General features: G+C 32.3%; 2 protein-coding genes across 2 annotated transcripts; one reads left to right on the top strand and one right to left on the bottom strand.

Moving 5' to 3' along the window:
• The first annotated feature begins 1,372 nt into the window (after window positions 1–1,372).
• Window positions 1,373–2,170, top strand: LOC141725018 (putative calcium-binding protein CML16). Its single transcript, XM_074527378.1, has one exon. The coding sequence runs from the start codon at window positions 1,583–1,585 to the stop codon at window positions 2,060–2,062; it is 480 nt and encodes a 159-aa protein (XP_074383479.1). The 5' UTR covers window positions 1,373–1,582; the 3' UTR covers window positions 2,063–2,170.
• Window positions 2,171–4,030: 1,860 nt separating this feature from the next.
• Window positions 4,031–10,343, bottom strand: LOC141725019 (putative phospholipid-transporting ATPase 9). Its single transcript, XM_074527379.1, has 11 exons — window positions 9,450–10,343; window positions 7,644–8,989; window positions 7,313–7,423; window positions 6,888–7,164; window positions 6,700–6,788; window positions 6,498–6,606; window positions 6,073–6,276; window positions 5,660–5,785; window positions 5,470–5,568; window positions 5,171–5,362; window positions 4,031–5,018 (listed from the first exon to the last, which is right to left on the bottom strand). The coding sequence occupies exons 1-11, from the start codon at window positions 9,837–9,839 to the stop codon at window positions 4,338–4,340; spliced, it is 3,624 nt and encodes a 1,207-aa protein (XP_074383480.1). The 5' UTR covers window positions 9,840–10,343; the 3' UTR covers window positions 4,031–4,337.
• Between the last annotated feature and the right edge of the window lie 5,415 nt (window positions 10,344–15,758).

Genomic DNA, 15,758 nt, shown 5'->3' on the forward strand with positions numbered 1-15,758 from the left:
AGGATTTAAAGCATCGTGTATATGTGTGTGTGAGATCAGTTTCAGGAGGTGTAAGGACTATGATTGAATGTAACGATGGTCTCTCGGTATTTTGCTATAAATGTTCGATCTATTAGCAGAGATGTGAGGGATTGCTGAATAAAAAAACAAATGAGCTGGAAAAAAAATAGGTAGAAGATCGACGAGAACTGTCACGTCAGCCAAATGAGATTTTTCTTTATATAGATATAAGATACTCTACACACACCTTACGGGACGTATTAGAGGAAGATTATAATTAACGTTAGATAGAAGGTTCTAGAGCAAATCCATTTGGTTGGCTACTAGCTTCGACATTTATAATAAATATTCTAATATACTCCAGAAAATGAACTTTAATTTTTAACATAACTAGCATAAAAAAAAACTAGCTGAATTGCATTAGCAGACTCACAAAATCGTGTTCAATAATGGTTTTTGTTTTGCAGAAACACAAACTTGAAGCAGATTATCTCCTTGCACATAATGTAGAATAAGCTGAATTAGTTAGCTCAATCTTTTCCAAGCTCAAATGGTATTTTGCGGTGCCCAACTTCTCATTCTTCAAGCACCTGAACCAACATTTGTATATAGTTAATGGCTATCGCTTCTAATAAATTTGTCACAAGGAATAAGAGTAAAATTAAATTTTTCCTCAACAGGGGTGAAATATTCACATTCTGCAAATTCTTATTAAAAAGATGGGATTTGAAGCAACTGCTTAAATTTGAATTTCCCCTATGTACAATTCTACAAGTTTAATCTTGTGCTATTCCATGAAATTCGGTATTATATTTTTGTATTATTATGTACGATATGGTTAATTTTTTTGAAAATTAAAAAATCCGCACTTATATTTATAATTTTATTATCATAAATAAACACATTTTGTCTCATGGGTTGTCAAGAACTCCCTGCAAATGCTGATTTTCATCATTACAGTTAAATCTACTTGACCAGAATTTTAAAGCAGTGTGATTCCTTGTATAGTGCCTGCAATTCTTTCTTTATAAATTTTCGGGGGATAGTACTTTGATATTCTGTATGATAATATAAAATTTGAGTCTGGCGAATGTCGCACCGTCACTAGATTCAGATCCAAATTGCTATGTATGTAGACTATAACATATTATTCTAGGGTCAAGTTTTTATTTTACTCTAAAATTAGACTTTTTATTAAGCTATTTAGCAGACCGTCTCTTGATTTCTCCCTAACAACCTAGCTAAAAGCATAATTTAATTTTAATATTTGTCATATTAGTGTATATATTACATGATGAGTCATGACAACGCCTAATACCATATTCCCATAAAAGTACAACTGTATGATACAATATAGAATTAACTACAATTCAATCCCATGAATCTTCTGGTAATCTTCCTAAGAATAGGTCAATATCAAGTATAAGTTTCAATGACCAAGACCAAGTCATTACATTCATTACCCTTGTAAGTGTAGCTAGTCTTGTTGTACTAATCAATACTCCACCTACATTTCATTTTCTTTCAACCAAAAATATCAAGTAAAACTGCAGTTTCTTGAACCATTTTCTGTTCCATTATCATGGTAATTGGCAATGAACAAGTTAAACAACTTAAAGAAATCTTTACGCGATTCGACATGGACTCCGATGGCAGCTTAACTCAACTTGAGCTCGCGGCGCTTCTCAGGTCAATAGGCCTTAGGCCTAAGGGTGATCAAATTCATGCGTTATTAACGAATATGGATGGGAATGGGAACGGATTGATTGAGTTTGAAGAATTGGTGGAGGCCATTATGCCTGATGTGGATGAGGAAGTGTTGATCAGCAAGGATCAAGTGATGGAGGTTTTTCGAACATTTGATCGTGATGGAAATGGTTATATTACAGCAGCGGAACTTGCTAAACAAATGGCGAAAATGGGACATCCGTTAACGTATCGTGAGTTATCAGAAATGATGAGAGAAGCAGATGCGAATGGTGATGGTGTTATTAGTTTTCATGAATTTACATCAATTATGGGGAAATCTGCTATTGATTTTCTTGGCATAACTGTTTCTTAGTTATTAACCTGTCTAGTAGACTTGTAGTACATGTTATTATCTGTCATGGTGGATGTTATTAATTTGCCAATCTCGTATCTCATTTCCTGCTGCTGTTCTTTGTTAAAATCTCTCACCACACATGTAATTTTACAATTAGAGAGGTAAAGTGACCCAAAATTATGTCCAAAACTGAACATTGGGGTAGATATTATGTTAAATATACGCCTATCTTTCTGGGGAAAAAATTACATTCAATCTAATTATGTAGACTAAATTGCATATTGCATCCCTTCGATTTGACTAATTGACATTTTGGTATCACTTGTTTCAACAATTGCACTTTGCACCTCATACAAGTTAAGGCGGTGCAAAGAGTGCCCCTTCGTTAGTTTTTACCGTTACTGTTAAATGTGTCAGGGGTAAATAAGTAATTTGACCATATCTAATTGCACTTTGATCATTAAAGTTCAACATATTTTTCATTTATATCGCTGGATAATTTTTTTTTACAATTCTGACCTTCAACTATAAAAATTGAATATTTTAACCAATTTATTAAAATTTTTAATATTCGAATTTTTATAATTTTTAAAAAATTATTTTCAATTTTTATAATATTCGAATTTTTATAATTTTTTTAAAAAATAAATTAGATTTTTTACAATATTCGAATATAAAAATTATATTCGTATTTAAAAAAAATATTTGAATTTTTTAAAAAATCATATTAGAATTTTTGTAATATTCGGATTTTAAAAATAATTCGATTTTTTTATTTATGATATGAATATAATTTCTTTAAAAATTCAAATATTATAAAATTTTGAATTATTTTTTTAAAAAAATTCGAATATATTTTTTATGATACGAATATTATAAAAATTCGAATATAATTTTTTTAAATATTATAAAAATTTGAATATTAAAAAACTTAATAAATTGATTAAAATGTTCAAATTTTTATAATATTCGAATATAATTTTTTAAAATTATAAAAATTTTAATATTAAAATTTTCAATAAATTGATTAAAATGGTCAATTTTTATAATTGAAGGTCAAAATTGTAAAAAGAAATTGTTCAGGGGTATAAATGAAAAATCTGTTAAACTTTAATGATCAAAGTGCAATTACACATGGTCAAATTACTTCTTTACCCCTGACACATTTAACGGTAAGGGTAAAAACTAACAGAAGGGGGGCAAAGTGCAGCGCTTTCACTTGTATGGGGTGCAAAATGCAATTGTTGAAACAAGTGGTACCAAAGTGTCAATTAGCCAAATCAAAAGGATGCAATATGTAATTTACCCTTATCTATTACTCCCTCCGTCCCTTTATACATTTTCTATATTGATTTCGGACACTATTCATGCTAAGCGATTGACTATTAATTTACGTCTAATCTATAGGATCAAATATAAATATAATAATGAGTGATCTTGTTGGATTCGTATTTATAAGTACTTTAATATAATGATGTTTTTATATTTAATACTAATACGAAATTAAAAATATTAACAATCAAAAGTGCAAACGTATCCAACATAAATAGGAAACGTTTTTAGAGACGGAGAGAGTATTATGTTTTTTTACTAATGCGGAGATCATGTGTACCGAATACATCTATATGGCCTTCAATAATTGAAGAATGGTGAAGGGAACAAGAGAACGCGACATCTGAACTGCTCCAATAGAAAAGAAACATACAAAAACGTCCAATTCAAAGCTTTTGCCATTTTTTCCACAAGTTCCTGCTAAGGGAATGGGACCTTAGTTTGTCTCTTCTTTTTTGCTGGTATTGGATGTTTACTATTCTTTTATCTTTCTCTCTGTTTGATTTGGTAAATTATTAAAGTATCCCATCCTTGACAGTTACACCTAATGAGATTTATACAATTTTCTATGCCCATTTGAAATTTAAATTATCTGTCAACTTCAGTTATTTGTCAAGAAATACGTTGTTATTAGTTGACAAATTCTTAGCACAATTATGTAGACACCATCACCATTCTTTTCACTTGATCTCAACTTGTAATGTAATAATGTACAACAAAACTTTTACATCTTTCACCGTATAGATTTAGGTGACAGACTAATGCAACCAAAAAATTTTACAAAACGAAATTACAAGATTTTGGGCCTCTATCTGACAATGTTATAACATAATGTACATTTATCTTATGCTGCTGTACAGATTTCAGGTACTTGTAATCTGTGGAGCAGGCGAGCAGCCCCTTCATTAATCATGTGCATGGGGCAGTTCTCCGTTTTTAGTCGAAAACTTGACACAATGTGTCATCTCTGACTATGAATACTGCCAGTTAAAGGATTACTTCTTGCCTTAGATCCCTGATAATGAATACTGCCAGTTAAAGGATTAGTTCTGGCCATAGACCGCGCTGTAAAACCTACTGTTGTGTGTCTTATCGATCTCTGTCTGACCATATTGCAGTAGTCGGGGTCATCTGTCCGCCCTTCATGTCTTATCCACTGTATCATTCCGTGGTACATGGGGAAGAACCGCATCTGAATAGATTTGTACGAAAAGTAAGGTATCAACGCTGCAATCACAACACAGAGTGTGATTAACCAATAGGAGGCTGATGGAGCGAGGGCTTCGGTGAAGACTTTATAAGCATTTGTTGAATAGCTGGGAGGCATGGCCCCGTATGCCAGGAGGAAAAGATACCAGAGACAAATTCCACCCCAGATGAAGATATGCTGAATCAAGGTGAAGTAACTGATAGAAAGAGCCATTTGACAGTTAACTACCCAGACTACACATGTATACATTGTGGGCCCTAATACGTCCAATCCCGCAGTTTTCCCATTTTTCCTAAAGGCTTGTACATCTAGTGCTCTTATACAGAGGAAGAAGATTATAACAGCACTGCAAACTCCATTAAGCATCCAGCCGATTATTCTTCGCCAGCTAAAAAGGACATTTTGCACACCTTCTTGGTACAGTAGAGGGAACTGTCAAATGAAACAATCATATTACTAATGTATGTAAGAAACTCTTTATATTATTCAGGAAACAAAACTGTTTTTAGAGACACTTCCACTGGTTGAATTCAAATGCACGCAGAGAGATTCAACATACATTCGTAACAAATTAAAAAAAATACCTTGAGACAAAATCTGGCTGACACATCCTGGTCAAAAACTCCCAGAGCAATCACGGGAAGTGATGTGAAGAAAACATTGTAGAGTGACAAAAACCAATCATTGTACGCAGGTTGAGCAGAGAATGAAGCATATGCCTCATAGAAAAAGAGAGTAAAACCAAATGCAACGTTTTTATAGAAAAAGTAGCATATCTGCAAAAGTAAAACTCAATAAAATCAGGACTGCATGTTGGATATATTATTAATTATATTTAACCTAAAAAATTACACAAGACTACAAAGTCATACAATAGATATACCATTGATGAGATTCTTCGGTAACACCAATGCCCATGCACCAGTAGTAAGCGCTCCAAATATTTAAACTGGGCAATGGAAATATCACTTGACATAACCGCCTGATACATGGACAGAAACAATAAAGGTTTAGAATTAAATATACGAATGTAACTCATAAGGACAAATCATCTGCAACTATCATTTAAGCACCTGCATTCCTTCAACACCACTAATTCCCACCCCAATGTCAGCCTCTTGAAGCATTCCTACATCATTTGCTCCATCGCCAATTGCCAATGTTGTCTTTCCAGTTTCTTCTTTAACAAGTCTAGTAACCTGCATAACATTTTCAACTTACTACTATAAATTGGACTTTTAGTAACAAAGTGAACTTGATTTGTTGTTTGGAAGTGAATGGTATAGCTCTATCACATGTGGAACTAAGCACATTTTATATCTAATGATCAATACACTTTAGCAGTACTCTGGATAGAGCATAGGTTGGTAAAACAACATCAACATTCAAAAATAAAATAGAAAACTGGAGACCATTTCTTTAATAACATAACTAGACACTTTTAACCAATGGAGAAGAAAATAGACTTGAGAATGTGAACACTTACAAGTGCCTTCTGTTTAGGTGATGAGCGACAGCAAATAACTGAGGAACACGCAACTGCAAGATCTAAAAACATTTTCTTCAGGTCTTCTTCCAGAGCGTACACAAGTGATTTTCCATCAATGATGAGAGCAAATGCCTCATTGCCTGATGAGGCAATCAGATCCTTTCCTTCACTTATCTGCTGGAGGATACTCTTCTTCGAGGCCTAAACAGAGGACAAGTTCATTCACATTAACATTATACTTCCATAAAAGATGAAAGACATCCGAAATAAATTTCTTACAGAAATAAAAGCATATGAAGATTAAAAAGATTAAAGACTCTACTTCTTTATGATTCTCAAGCCACTTTGTCTAATGGAAGCATGGAACAATTAACTTAATCTTTATTCTAATTAACTGTAATAAAATGCGCATATGAAGATACCTCAGCAATTGCAGTCTTTTCTCCCACTTTCTCTATTTCTTTAATCGCAGGTGTCTCCAAGGTAATAATTATCTGCTTCATTCCTTGTCTAAGTAAACTGCAAGCAAACCTGAAGTACGCGTATTCATAAGATTTAGAGTGTTTTACAAGAGTAGACTCTAAGTTACATACATTATGTGTAAGCTATAACAAAAAATCCTACCCTATATTAATTGCTGTCTCCATCTTATCTCCAGTCAAAACCCATATCTTTATTCCTGCTTGAGCAAGCTTGTCAATACATTCAGGGACCTGCTTGGCAGAAGACATGATAAATTTATTATAAACCAGGTTACAAAAGAAGTTACATAATTTTTGTTTTTATTCTCCACGAGTGACTTTTTAGCTCACCCCTTGTTGGAGTTTGTCCTCAACCGCTGTTGCACCGAGAAGGATCAAGTCCTTCTCAACCATCTCTGTGGCTTCATCAATCATTGCCTCTCGATCTGCACTTACTGAATTCTTGGCTGCTTTGAATTTCTCATCAAATTCGTTGTACTCTTCTTCAGTGAGACTCCGATAAGCAAGCAGCAGTGTTCTTAAGCCCGCATCAGCATACTCGTCCACATGCTCCCTCGTTTCTTGTTCAAATTGCCTTCCACTTTTTGCGAGTCTTTCAAGCATGACGCTGAAAAGGCACCAAAAATAAAAAAATAAAAAAAATTAGAAAGAAAGTCAAGAGTTCCTAGATTCGCGACTAAAAGTAGAACACATTGGCATTGGCAATACAGAGAAAATGCTTTATTGGTCTAAGCAAAGCATCAAGTTTCACTAACCTGTCTGCACCTTTGCAGAGTAGCAATAATTGCCCTTCTTCATTTCTCACAACAACAGACATCCGCTTTCTAGTACTGTTGAACTCTAAGACATTGAAAAGGTTATATTCCCTGAAAAAGAGAAGTTGCAAAGATGAAAATCGTGACTAAAAGCCTGTATGTCATAACTCATTAATAAAATCTATATTCAGCTGATTTTCTTTATTATCTGTGAGTTGTGACCAAAAAAACAATATACAGTTGTTCATCTCGATGATACAATTTATAGATCATGATGTAAATAGAAGTTAGAACCACATAAAAACCAAAATTTGGAACATTATATACTGACCTTTTAACTTTTGTATGAGACACAGGATCCAACTCATAAAGCGAAACAGTTGTTTGCGTCCTTTTATAAAACTCAAAACCAAGTTCCGACGCTGCAATGACGAATGATGCTTCATCTGGCGACTCAGCTTCATATGTGACCTTTCCGGTACTTTCATCCACATCAGGAATTGCTGTGTGGCAGATAGCCAAGAGACGCAAAAATTTTTGTATGACTTCTGAATGAGGCTCATGAACCCAATTACCGTCAGTGATCCTTTCATCTTCAAAATTGAAGCCTTTTACACGGGGTTTTGTATCTTTATCCCCAGAATCATTTTTCTTATCATCAGTTCCTATTAGCGGTGTTCCATATCTTTTGGCCATTGCCCTCTCAACTTCAGTGACGCCACGACCATAGGCTGTTCCAGCCACAGAGCATTTGATGAATTCCATGGAATTGCAAGTTAGTGTTCCTGTTTTGTCTGAAAGTATTGTGTCAATTTGGCCAAGTTCCTCATTAAGATTTGAGGTGCGGGCATGAGCTGGTTTGTCAGTTTCCTCATGGTACATTTCAATGTCTTGATTGATAAAAATGCTTTGAAGAACTTTGACAACTTCTATTGACACATACAAGGAAATTGGAATCAAGTAACTGTAAAGCATCAGGGCGGTCAGGAAATGATAAATTGCAGCCAACGGAGCTCGGTCGGGATCAAAAAATATTTCAGCATCATCTGGTTTTAGATACCACCTTTTCATGCGATCACCATGGAGGTCATCTTTTGTTACGATTCCAAAGACAATTGATCCAACAAATGACATTATGAACAAGACACCAAACAGAAAGTATATAATTTTGTCCATTTTCTTCTCAATTTTGCTTCTCTTTGAAGGGGGGTCAGTAGAGTTTTGAATTACCTTTGTTTCCTGGCCAGTGAAGATAACAGCTCCATAAATGTATTCTGTATTTCTAAGTTTAGAGTCTCTAAGAAGAAGCTGTTGAGGATCAAGGGGATGTTGTTGTTCTTCCAACTCCATACTTCCAACAAAACTATACAAATTTGCATTTGGATCTTCACATTTAACGATGGCCTTGAAATCCTTAAAGCTTGATTCCTCATGAAGCGTAGAAGTCACCTCCAATGCTTGTTTAAGTTTTAAATTTGTTTCTCCATCAAGGTTCATGGTCTCTACATAGCAGATTGCATCATCATAACTAGATGAAAGCAATAAAAGGTCGGCTGGAAAGAATTCATCCTTCTGCACCTTAACTACATCACCTACTTTCAGTTCTTTCCATTCACACTCTTTGAAGCTTCCATCGCCCTGATGTACATTAACCTTTCTGCTGTTCACCTCATCATCCTGAAAGAAGTTTCCACACACTCAATATGCTGTCAAGTTGACATCTTGTTACAGAAAACAATTCTTAAAGTACTTTAAATTTTTTATATTGTATTAGCTTAACAAATATGAATCTCCAAAGTTTTCAGTGATCCCTATACCATCCTATATTGATCTTTCACCGTAAACTATTGTAAAAGCTCTTCAAATTTCCCATGCTCTATCATTTATTAATTGTAATTTGTAAGGCATAGTCAACCAAAATAAGTTGTTAAACTACCTAAGGCTTTAATGAACTATTCAAATAAGCAGCCATCTGAATCTAACTAGCCAGATTTCAAATTAACAATCCAACAAAACATGGAAAGCGAAAAACTTTCATCATATCAAGCAATTAACAATCCGATTAGATTAGACCATGAACTTATCAAACTAAAAACAATCATAACTAGATAGAAATGTAATCAATATAACACAGTACCTGCTGTTTTCGACGATAGTCTTCAACACCTTCTTTGATCATGGTTGCCCCAATCACAATAACCAAAGGCAAAACAGAGCTTACAGCAGAATAAGGCGCAATCGGTGTGAATGACAAGATTGCAGTAACAAGGAAGAAAAAATTGGCAACTCTCCTAAATTGTTCAAACAAAGACTTTGGGAAAAATGTTGCAGGAGTATACTTTGTAGACTTAACATAATTATCTGAATAATTAGTTAATGAAGCCTCAAAGCTATTAGGTTCATTACAATACACTATTCTTGAATATCCAGGTCCTCCAATCTGATGATGATCATCTTTTACACTTGCTTTCCCACATCTAAATGAATAGATCTTACTAAAATGTATCTTTCTCCTTCTCCCGGTCATTGGTCTAAAAATCTCAACTTGAAACCAACCAAACAGTTTCAATAAGCCCACTACAAGAACAACAAAAAATATTGAATCTTTGCACTAAAAAGTGCAGCTACTTCAAGAAAAACAGGCCTGAGCAAATGTCCACGAGACTAAAACACTATACAACCCACCAAACAATAAAGAAATGGTATCAAAAGCAATAAAAACAAAACCCCCGAAAGGATTTCCAACCAATAAGCTAAAAGCTCAAGACCCCAGAAATTAAAAATAAAATGAAAAATAACCAAGAAATGAATGGAGTTTAAAGAACCAGAGAGGTAAATAATAATTGACAATACGTGTATGTGTGTCTATATGCTTGTTGAATATATGTATCAAGAACACTTTGGTGGCTGGAAGATTCAAACAAAAACCAAAAGAATATACAAATGACAAACAGGCCACCAATAATCAAGATTAGAAAAATGATTAAATCAACAAAAAGGTGAAATCTTTAATGCTTATATAACTATAAACACATAAAATGCAATCAAGAATTGTTATTCAAGTAATTATATATATTTATTTTATTCTTCTTGGCACAAAAGTTTTGACCAAAGACCTGTCAAATGTACATCTCTCTCTATAATCTCTCTCTCTAACATTTGACTTAAAAAAACGTTGGAATTCAATTGGTACACGCACAACACAATGTCCTTATGACATTGTCAAGTTTCAACTGCTAGTTTGTACAGAAAACAAAACTGGTTTTCTAGATTTTTTTTTATAATTGTTGAACGTAAAAAATGAAGATTCGCAGGTTGTAAGAAAGAGAAAATATAATAAAATAAAATCAAATGTACTATTGTATTTTAAACAAACGTATGTGTGTGTCAGTTAAAGATATGTAACATAAGATGTGTATGTAAAGTAGTGATGGAGCATAAGTTTGATTTGTTGTTTTTAGCTGGACATAGTAATAATAATAAAGGTAATAAAATTTAAAAAACTCACCATCGAAAATAATTAAGATTTTGCGGGAAATTCCAAGAATGTGAAGAGAAAAGGACAAAGTCTCCCTCTCCGTCTCCTACTCTGTCTCCTTTTTTATTTCTCTCACTATATCTGTGTATGTTCAGGTCTATGTATATGTATGTGATGTGTTCTTTTCTAAATGCATGGATTATCGTGAAAAGAGAGATTGACACAGGTGGTAAAGAACGAGAATTACTGCGAAATTTGACAGAGGCGTCTTTGTTTGAAGAAGACGGCGAAATGCATTGTTGTATTTTCCATTCGGATATTTATATGATTTGGTTTTCACATTATTTTTAAAACAATTCTTGAATAAAAAATTTATTAATTGCACGTAATCTAGAGCCTTGGATCTCACGAAAGAGTAACGATAGAGCTTCTAGAAGTTGTAGATGAGAATGGAGGTCAAGGGCTTGGCCGCCATCTCCATCTGGAAGAGCAAGACTAAATTCCACGTAATTTTTTTTGGTAGCAAAATTTTTATCACGTGAATAATTTTTTTATTGACAAAACCACGTAAATAATTGTAAAAGTAAAATATACTAAGATGAATCAATAAGTACTGTAACCCCATATATTCGGTCCAACTGTTATTATTCTTCCATTTTCTATAACATACGTTTGGATGTGATGCTCTCTGTATCAAAATTTGATATTGGCTCGTATTTTTGTGTTAACTCTCGAAATCGACTTTTATGCTTCTACTAAGGTGATGAAATCCAAATTTATTTTTAGAAAATGTTAGAGGTACAAAATAAGTCATTAAAATAGTTATAAATGACACATGTAAGGATATAATTTCATGAGATTAAAAACTCTAATTGAAAAGACTAAATTATCCATATTTTTAATATTTATACAAAAGATGTTGTTTGTGGAAATCGAACTCAAGTTATTTCATTCAAATATACAATTTCTTACCACTACACCAGATTGTCACATGTGATTTTTATTATACACATAATATGTAAGTGTTTTAAATGAATATTTTATTTAACTTTAAAGATACTTATTTGAATTCCGCAAAAAAAGATAGTTTGTTGAATATTTGTACAGTTAATTTTAAAGAATTGAATTCCAGATATAAAATTAGGCATAATACATAAATGGATTATTATCTTATTTATTAATCATTTTATAGTTTGAATATATATCTCATATATTTTTAACATATTTTTTATTATAAAAAGTAATTAAAATGTACATTTATAATTTTTAAAGAAATATTGAAAATAGAATCGCTTATATATAAAAAATCTATATTGGTATTATATATTTAGATAAGTTCGAATTATAATGAGTCAATGCATTTTAGAACTTGACCCATTGTTCAAAAAATACTCGAAATTTGACTACATGATCCGGCCGAAAAACATCGTCACATTCTATGTTTAGTAAATTTAAATTACAAGACCGGCGAGAATATTTTACCAATAATGTGCATTTTTTTAATATCTTATGTTAATATAAATTAATGTGTTTGAGGTCTTTATAGGATCAAGTCAATTTATTATTTATATTAAAATTACTAACTTCACTGGTAATGCATTATTATTTTTGGGATTTGTCCCAATTTTAAGAATATTTGAAATTTGAAATGAGATCTCACTAGATTTGTTAAAACTACGATGATATATTACATTTTTGCACACTTAAAACACTTTAATGTTTTATTTTTCATTTTTCACTTAAAAAAACTAACTTTTTAAAAAGAATTCTTTTAGATCAGCATATCCATTGATCAAGATAATATTGTACAAATATTTTAAATTATTTTAATATTTTGAATTATTCAAATAAAAATTATATCTATATTATATTATAGCATTTGATTCAATACATTTTATATTATTTAAGGAAAAAACATATATTATTCAATAATTTGAAGGAATTAACCAGTTCAATTGATATTTATAAAACTTTATCGAATTGAAATTTTTTAATTTTAGAAGAATCGTATAAAATGTTATCAAATTATTATATGAAGAAATATTAGAGTCGTAATGAAAGAAATATAAAAACGGTTTAAATAACGATATAAATACAATTTTTGTTTCGAATTCTTGAAAAAAATCACGAAAATCAATAATAAGTCTTAAAAATATATAATTCATTTTTATGTTACAACCATGATTGATATCCGATTGCATAAAAAATAGATATGTATTGTTTTTCAGTGATAAATTGAATACCATATATAAATTATAGCAATTTATTTATTACATAATTTTAATTTTTGAATAATTATAAATACATGTTATTTGAGTAATCAATTATCTCACTACATGTTAATAATGATTATACATGTACATAAATAAGATATTTAACATATAAATAATTGAAACCATCATAATTTACTAAGAGATGTAACATACAATAATTTACATGCCAACACGCGCACATACATATAACTTAATCTTACTTTGTTAATAGTAGCGTAAATAAAAAACTAACATTTTCCCATACATACATACGTTGAATTTCAAAAACTAATATTTTTCATTAAAATCAACTTTAATATTAACAATAATGTAAATTTTCTGTTAAAAAACAATATTGTAAACTGTACATTATTGTATATTATGATTGCAAGTCATTTTGACTTCAGTTATGCATTTTTTATCTTTTTAAATTGAGTAAGTTAATTGTAAGTTAGTAGTGAACTCAGTAATAATACAGAGCGGTACATATAGTTTATTTAAATAAAATTCAAGATTTTGGTCAACTCTATATTCAACATATATGTTAATTTGTAGTTTTTTATTTATAAACATACTAACGACATTCTACAGATTAAGTTTAATCGTTTCGTTTTAAACGTACACTTACTACACTGTTTATATTCATTCATTAAATATAAAATAACGGGTAGGAAAAATATAATATTGTTAGATATATTTGATAATGTCATGGCTAATATGATTTATGTTTAGTTTTCAGATCTTACTTAACAGGACAAATCAGTACTTATACTGGAAGTCAAGACTTAAGGATATCAGTACTTATATTATCAGGAGATAATCATCAGAAGTTGGATATCAGAACTTAAGTGTTGAAGGACGATCAGATAAGTACAGTAGCTGATTAAAGGAAAGAAGATCGAGATAAACATAAGAAGAGATATGCATGAAGAAGGAGTTTCGTGAAGAATGGAATACTTGGAAGAAAAGATATCTGATTGATATATTTTAGGAAGCAAAATTATATTCCATATCAATTAGCGATTATCTTGTAACTGTGTAGTATATAAACACAGACATAGGGTTTACACTATAAGTGTTATCATATTCGAGAAGATTATTCATTGTAACCCTAGTAGCTCTCGTGATATTTGTTCATCACTGAGAGGTAACAGTTCCATACTGTAACAGAGTTTATTGTTTCAATAAAGTTTGTTTTCTGTTACTTAAGATATTAAAGTTCAATTTAATTATATTTTACACTGTATTCACCCCCTCTACAGTGTGTGTGACCTAACAAGTGGTATCAGAGCCTATATGTTAACACACATACAGTTAAAGATCCAAACACAATCATGTCTGACACAGAAACTCCAACTAAGCCTACCAAAACTGAAGAACCTCCAAAGACACAAATCCAAAGTCAGTATAAAACCATCAGAGTTCCCATACTGAGACCATCTGAATATGCCATATGGAAGGTGAGGATGACCATGTTTCTAGAAGCTGCAGATCCAGAATATCTTGATAGAATCAAGGAAGGGCCTCACAAACCAACCAAGCTCGCTGTTGCAGTTGCAGGTGAAGCAGCAAAGACCGTACCAAAGGAGAAGAGTGATTATACTGCTGAAGATATAGCATCAATTTCTAAGGATGCTAAGGTACAACACTTACTGCATAGTGCCATTGATAATGTAATGTCAAACAGGGTAATTAACTGCAAGACTGCTAAGGAGATATGGGATGCTCTGAAAATAAGGTGTCAGGGAACCGACACAATTAAGAAGAACAGGAAGACAATACTCACTCAAGAGTATGAACACTTTGACTCAAAGGCTAATGAATCATTGACTGATTTATATGATAGATTTGTCAAACTCTTGAATGATCTGTCACTGGTTAATAAGGAGTATGATCTTGAAGATTCAAACCTTAAATTCCTGTTAGCTCTTCCTGAATGTTGGGATTTGAAGGCAACAACAATAAGAGACAATTACAATCTTGATGAAACAACTCTTGATGAAATTTATGGAATGCTCAAGACTCATGAACTTGAGATGGAACAAAGAAGCAAGAGGAAAGGAGGAAAGTCAAGGACAGTTGCTCTTAAGGCTGAAGAAGAATCCCCCAAGGCAGCTACCTCAAGGAAAGACAAGGGTAAAGCTCTTTTCACAAAATCTGATACTGAGTCATCAAGTTCTGAAAGTGATGATGACTCAGATTCTGAAAGCTTGCCTGAGACTGATGCTGATGAGGAGATGATGAAGCTGTGTGCTCTTATGGTGAAAGGGATCACAAAGATTGCATACAGGAAGTTCAGGAAGGGAAAGAAGTTTTCCAGAAAAGGCATAAGTTCTGATAAGAAGAATTTCAGAAGATCTGAAGGCAGAGGAGGAAAGTCTGATAGAGGAGATTATACCAATGTCAAATGCTATAACTGTGGTGAGAAAGGCCATATATCTCCTGATTGCAAGAAGGTAAAGGGTGACAAAGGCAAGGCTCTTGTCACAAAGCAGAAAAGCTGGACAGACACCTCAGACTCTGAAAGTGAGGAGAACTATGCGTTGATGGCAAATGCTGATAAAGAAAGTGCTGAGAGAAGTTCTGAAGCTGCTGAAACAAAGGTACCTCAGACTACTTATGTTTTTCATACTGATGATATTAATGAGTTGAGAAGATATCTTAAAACCATGTTTGTTAGTTATAGAGATCAAACTTTAACATGTGAAAGATTAAC

Source organism: Apium graveolens, chromosome 5 (assembly GCF_009905375.1).
Source record: "Apium graveolens cultivar Ventura chromosome 5, ASM990537v1, whole genome shotgun sequence".
Lineage (NCBI taxonomy): Eukaryota > Viridiplantae > Streptophyta > Magnoliopsida > Apiales > Apiaceae > Apium > Apium graveolens.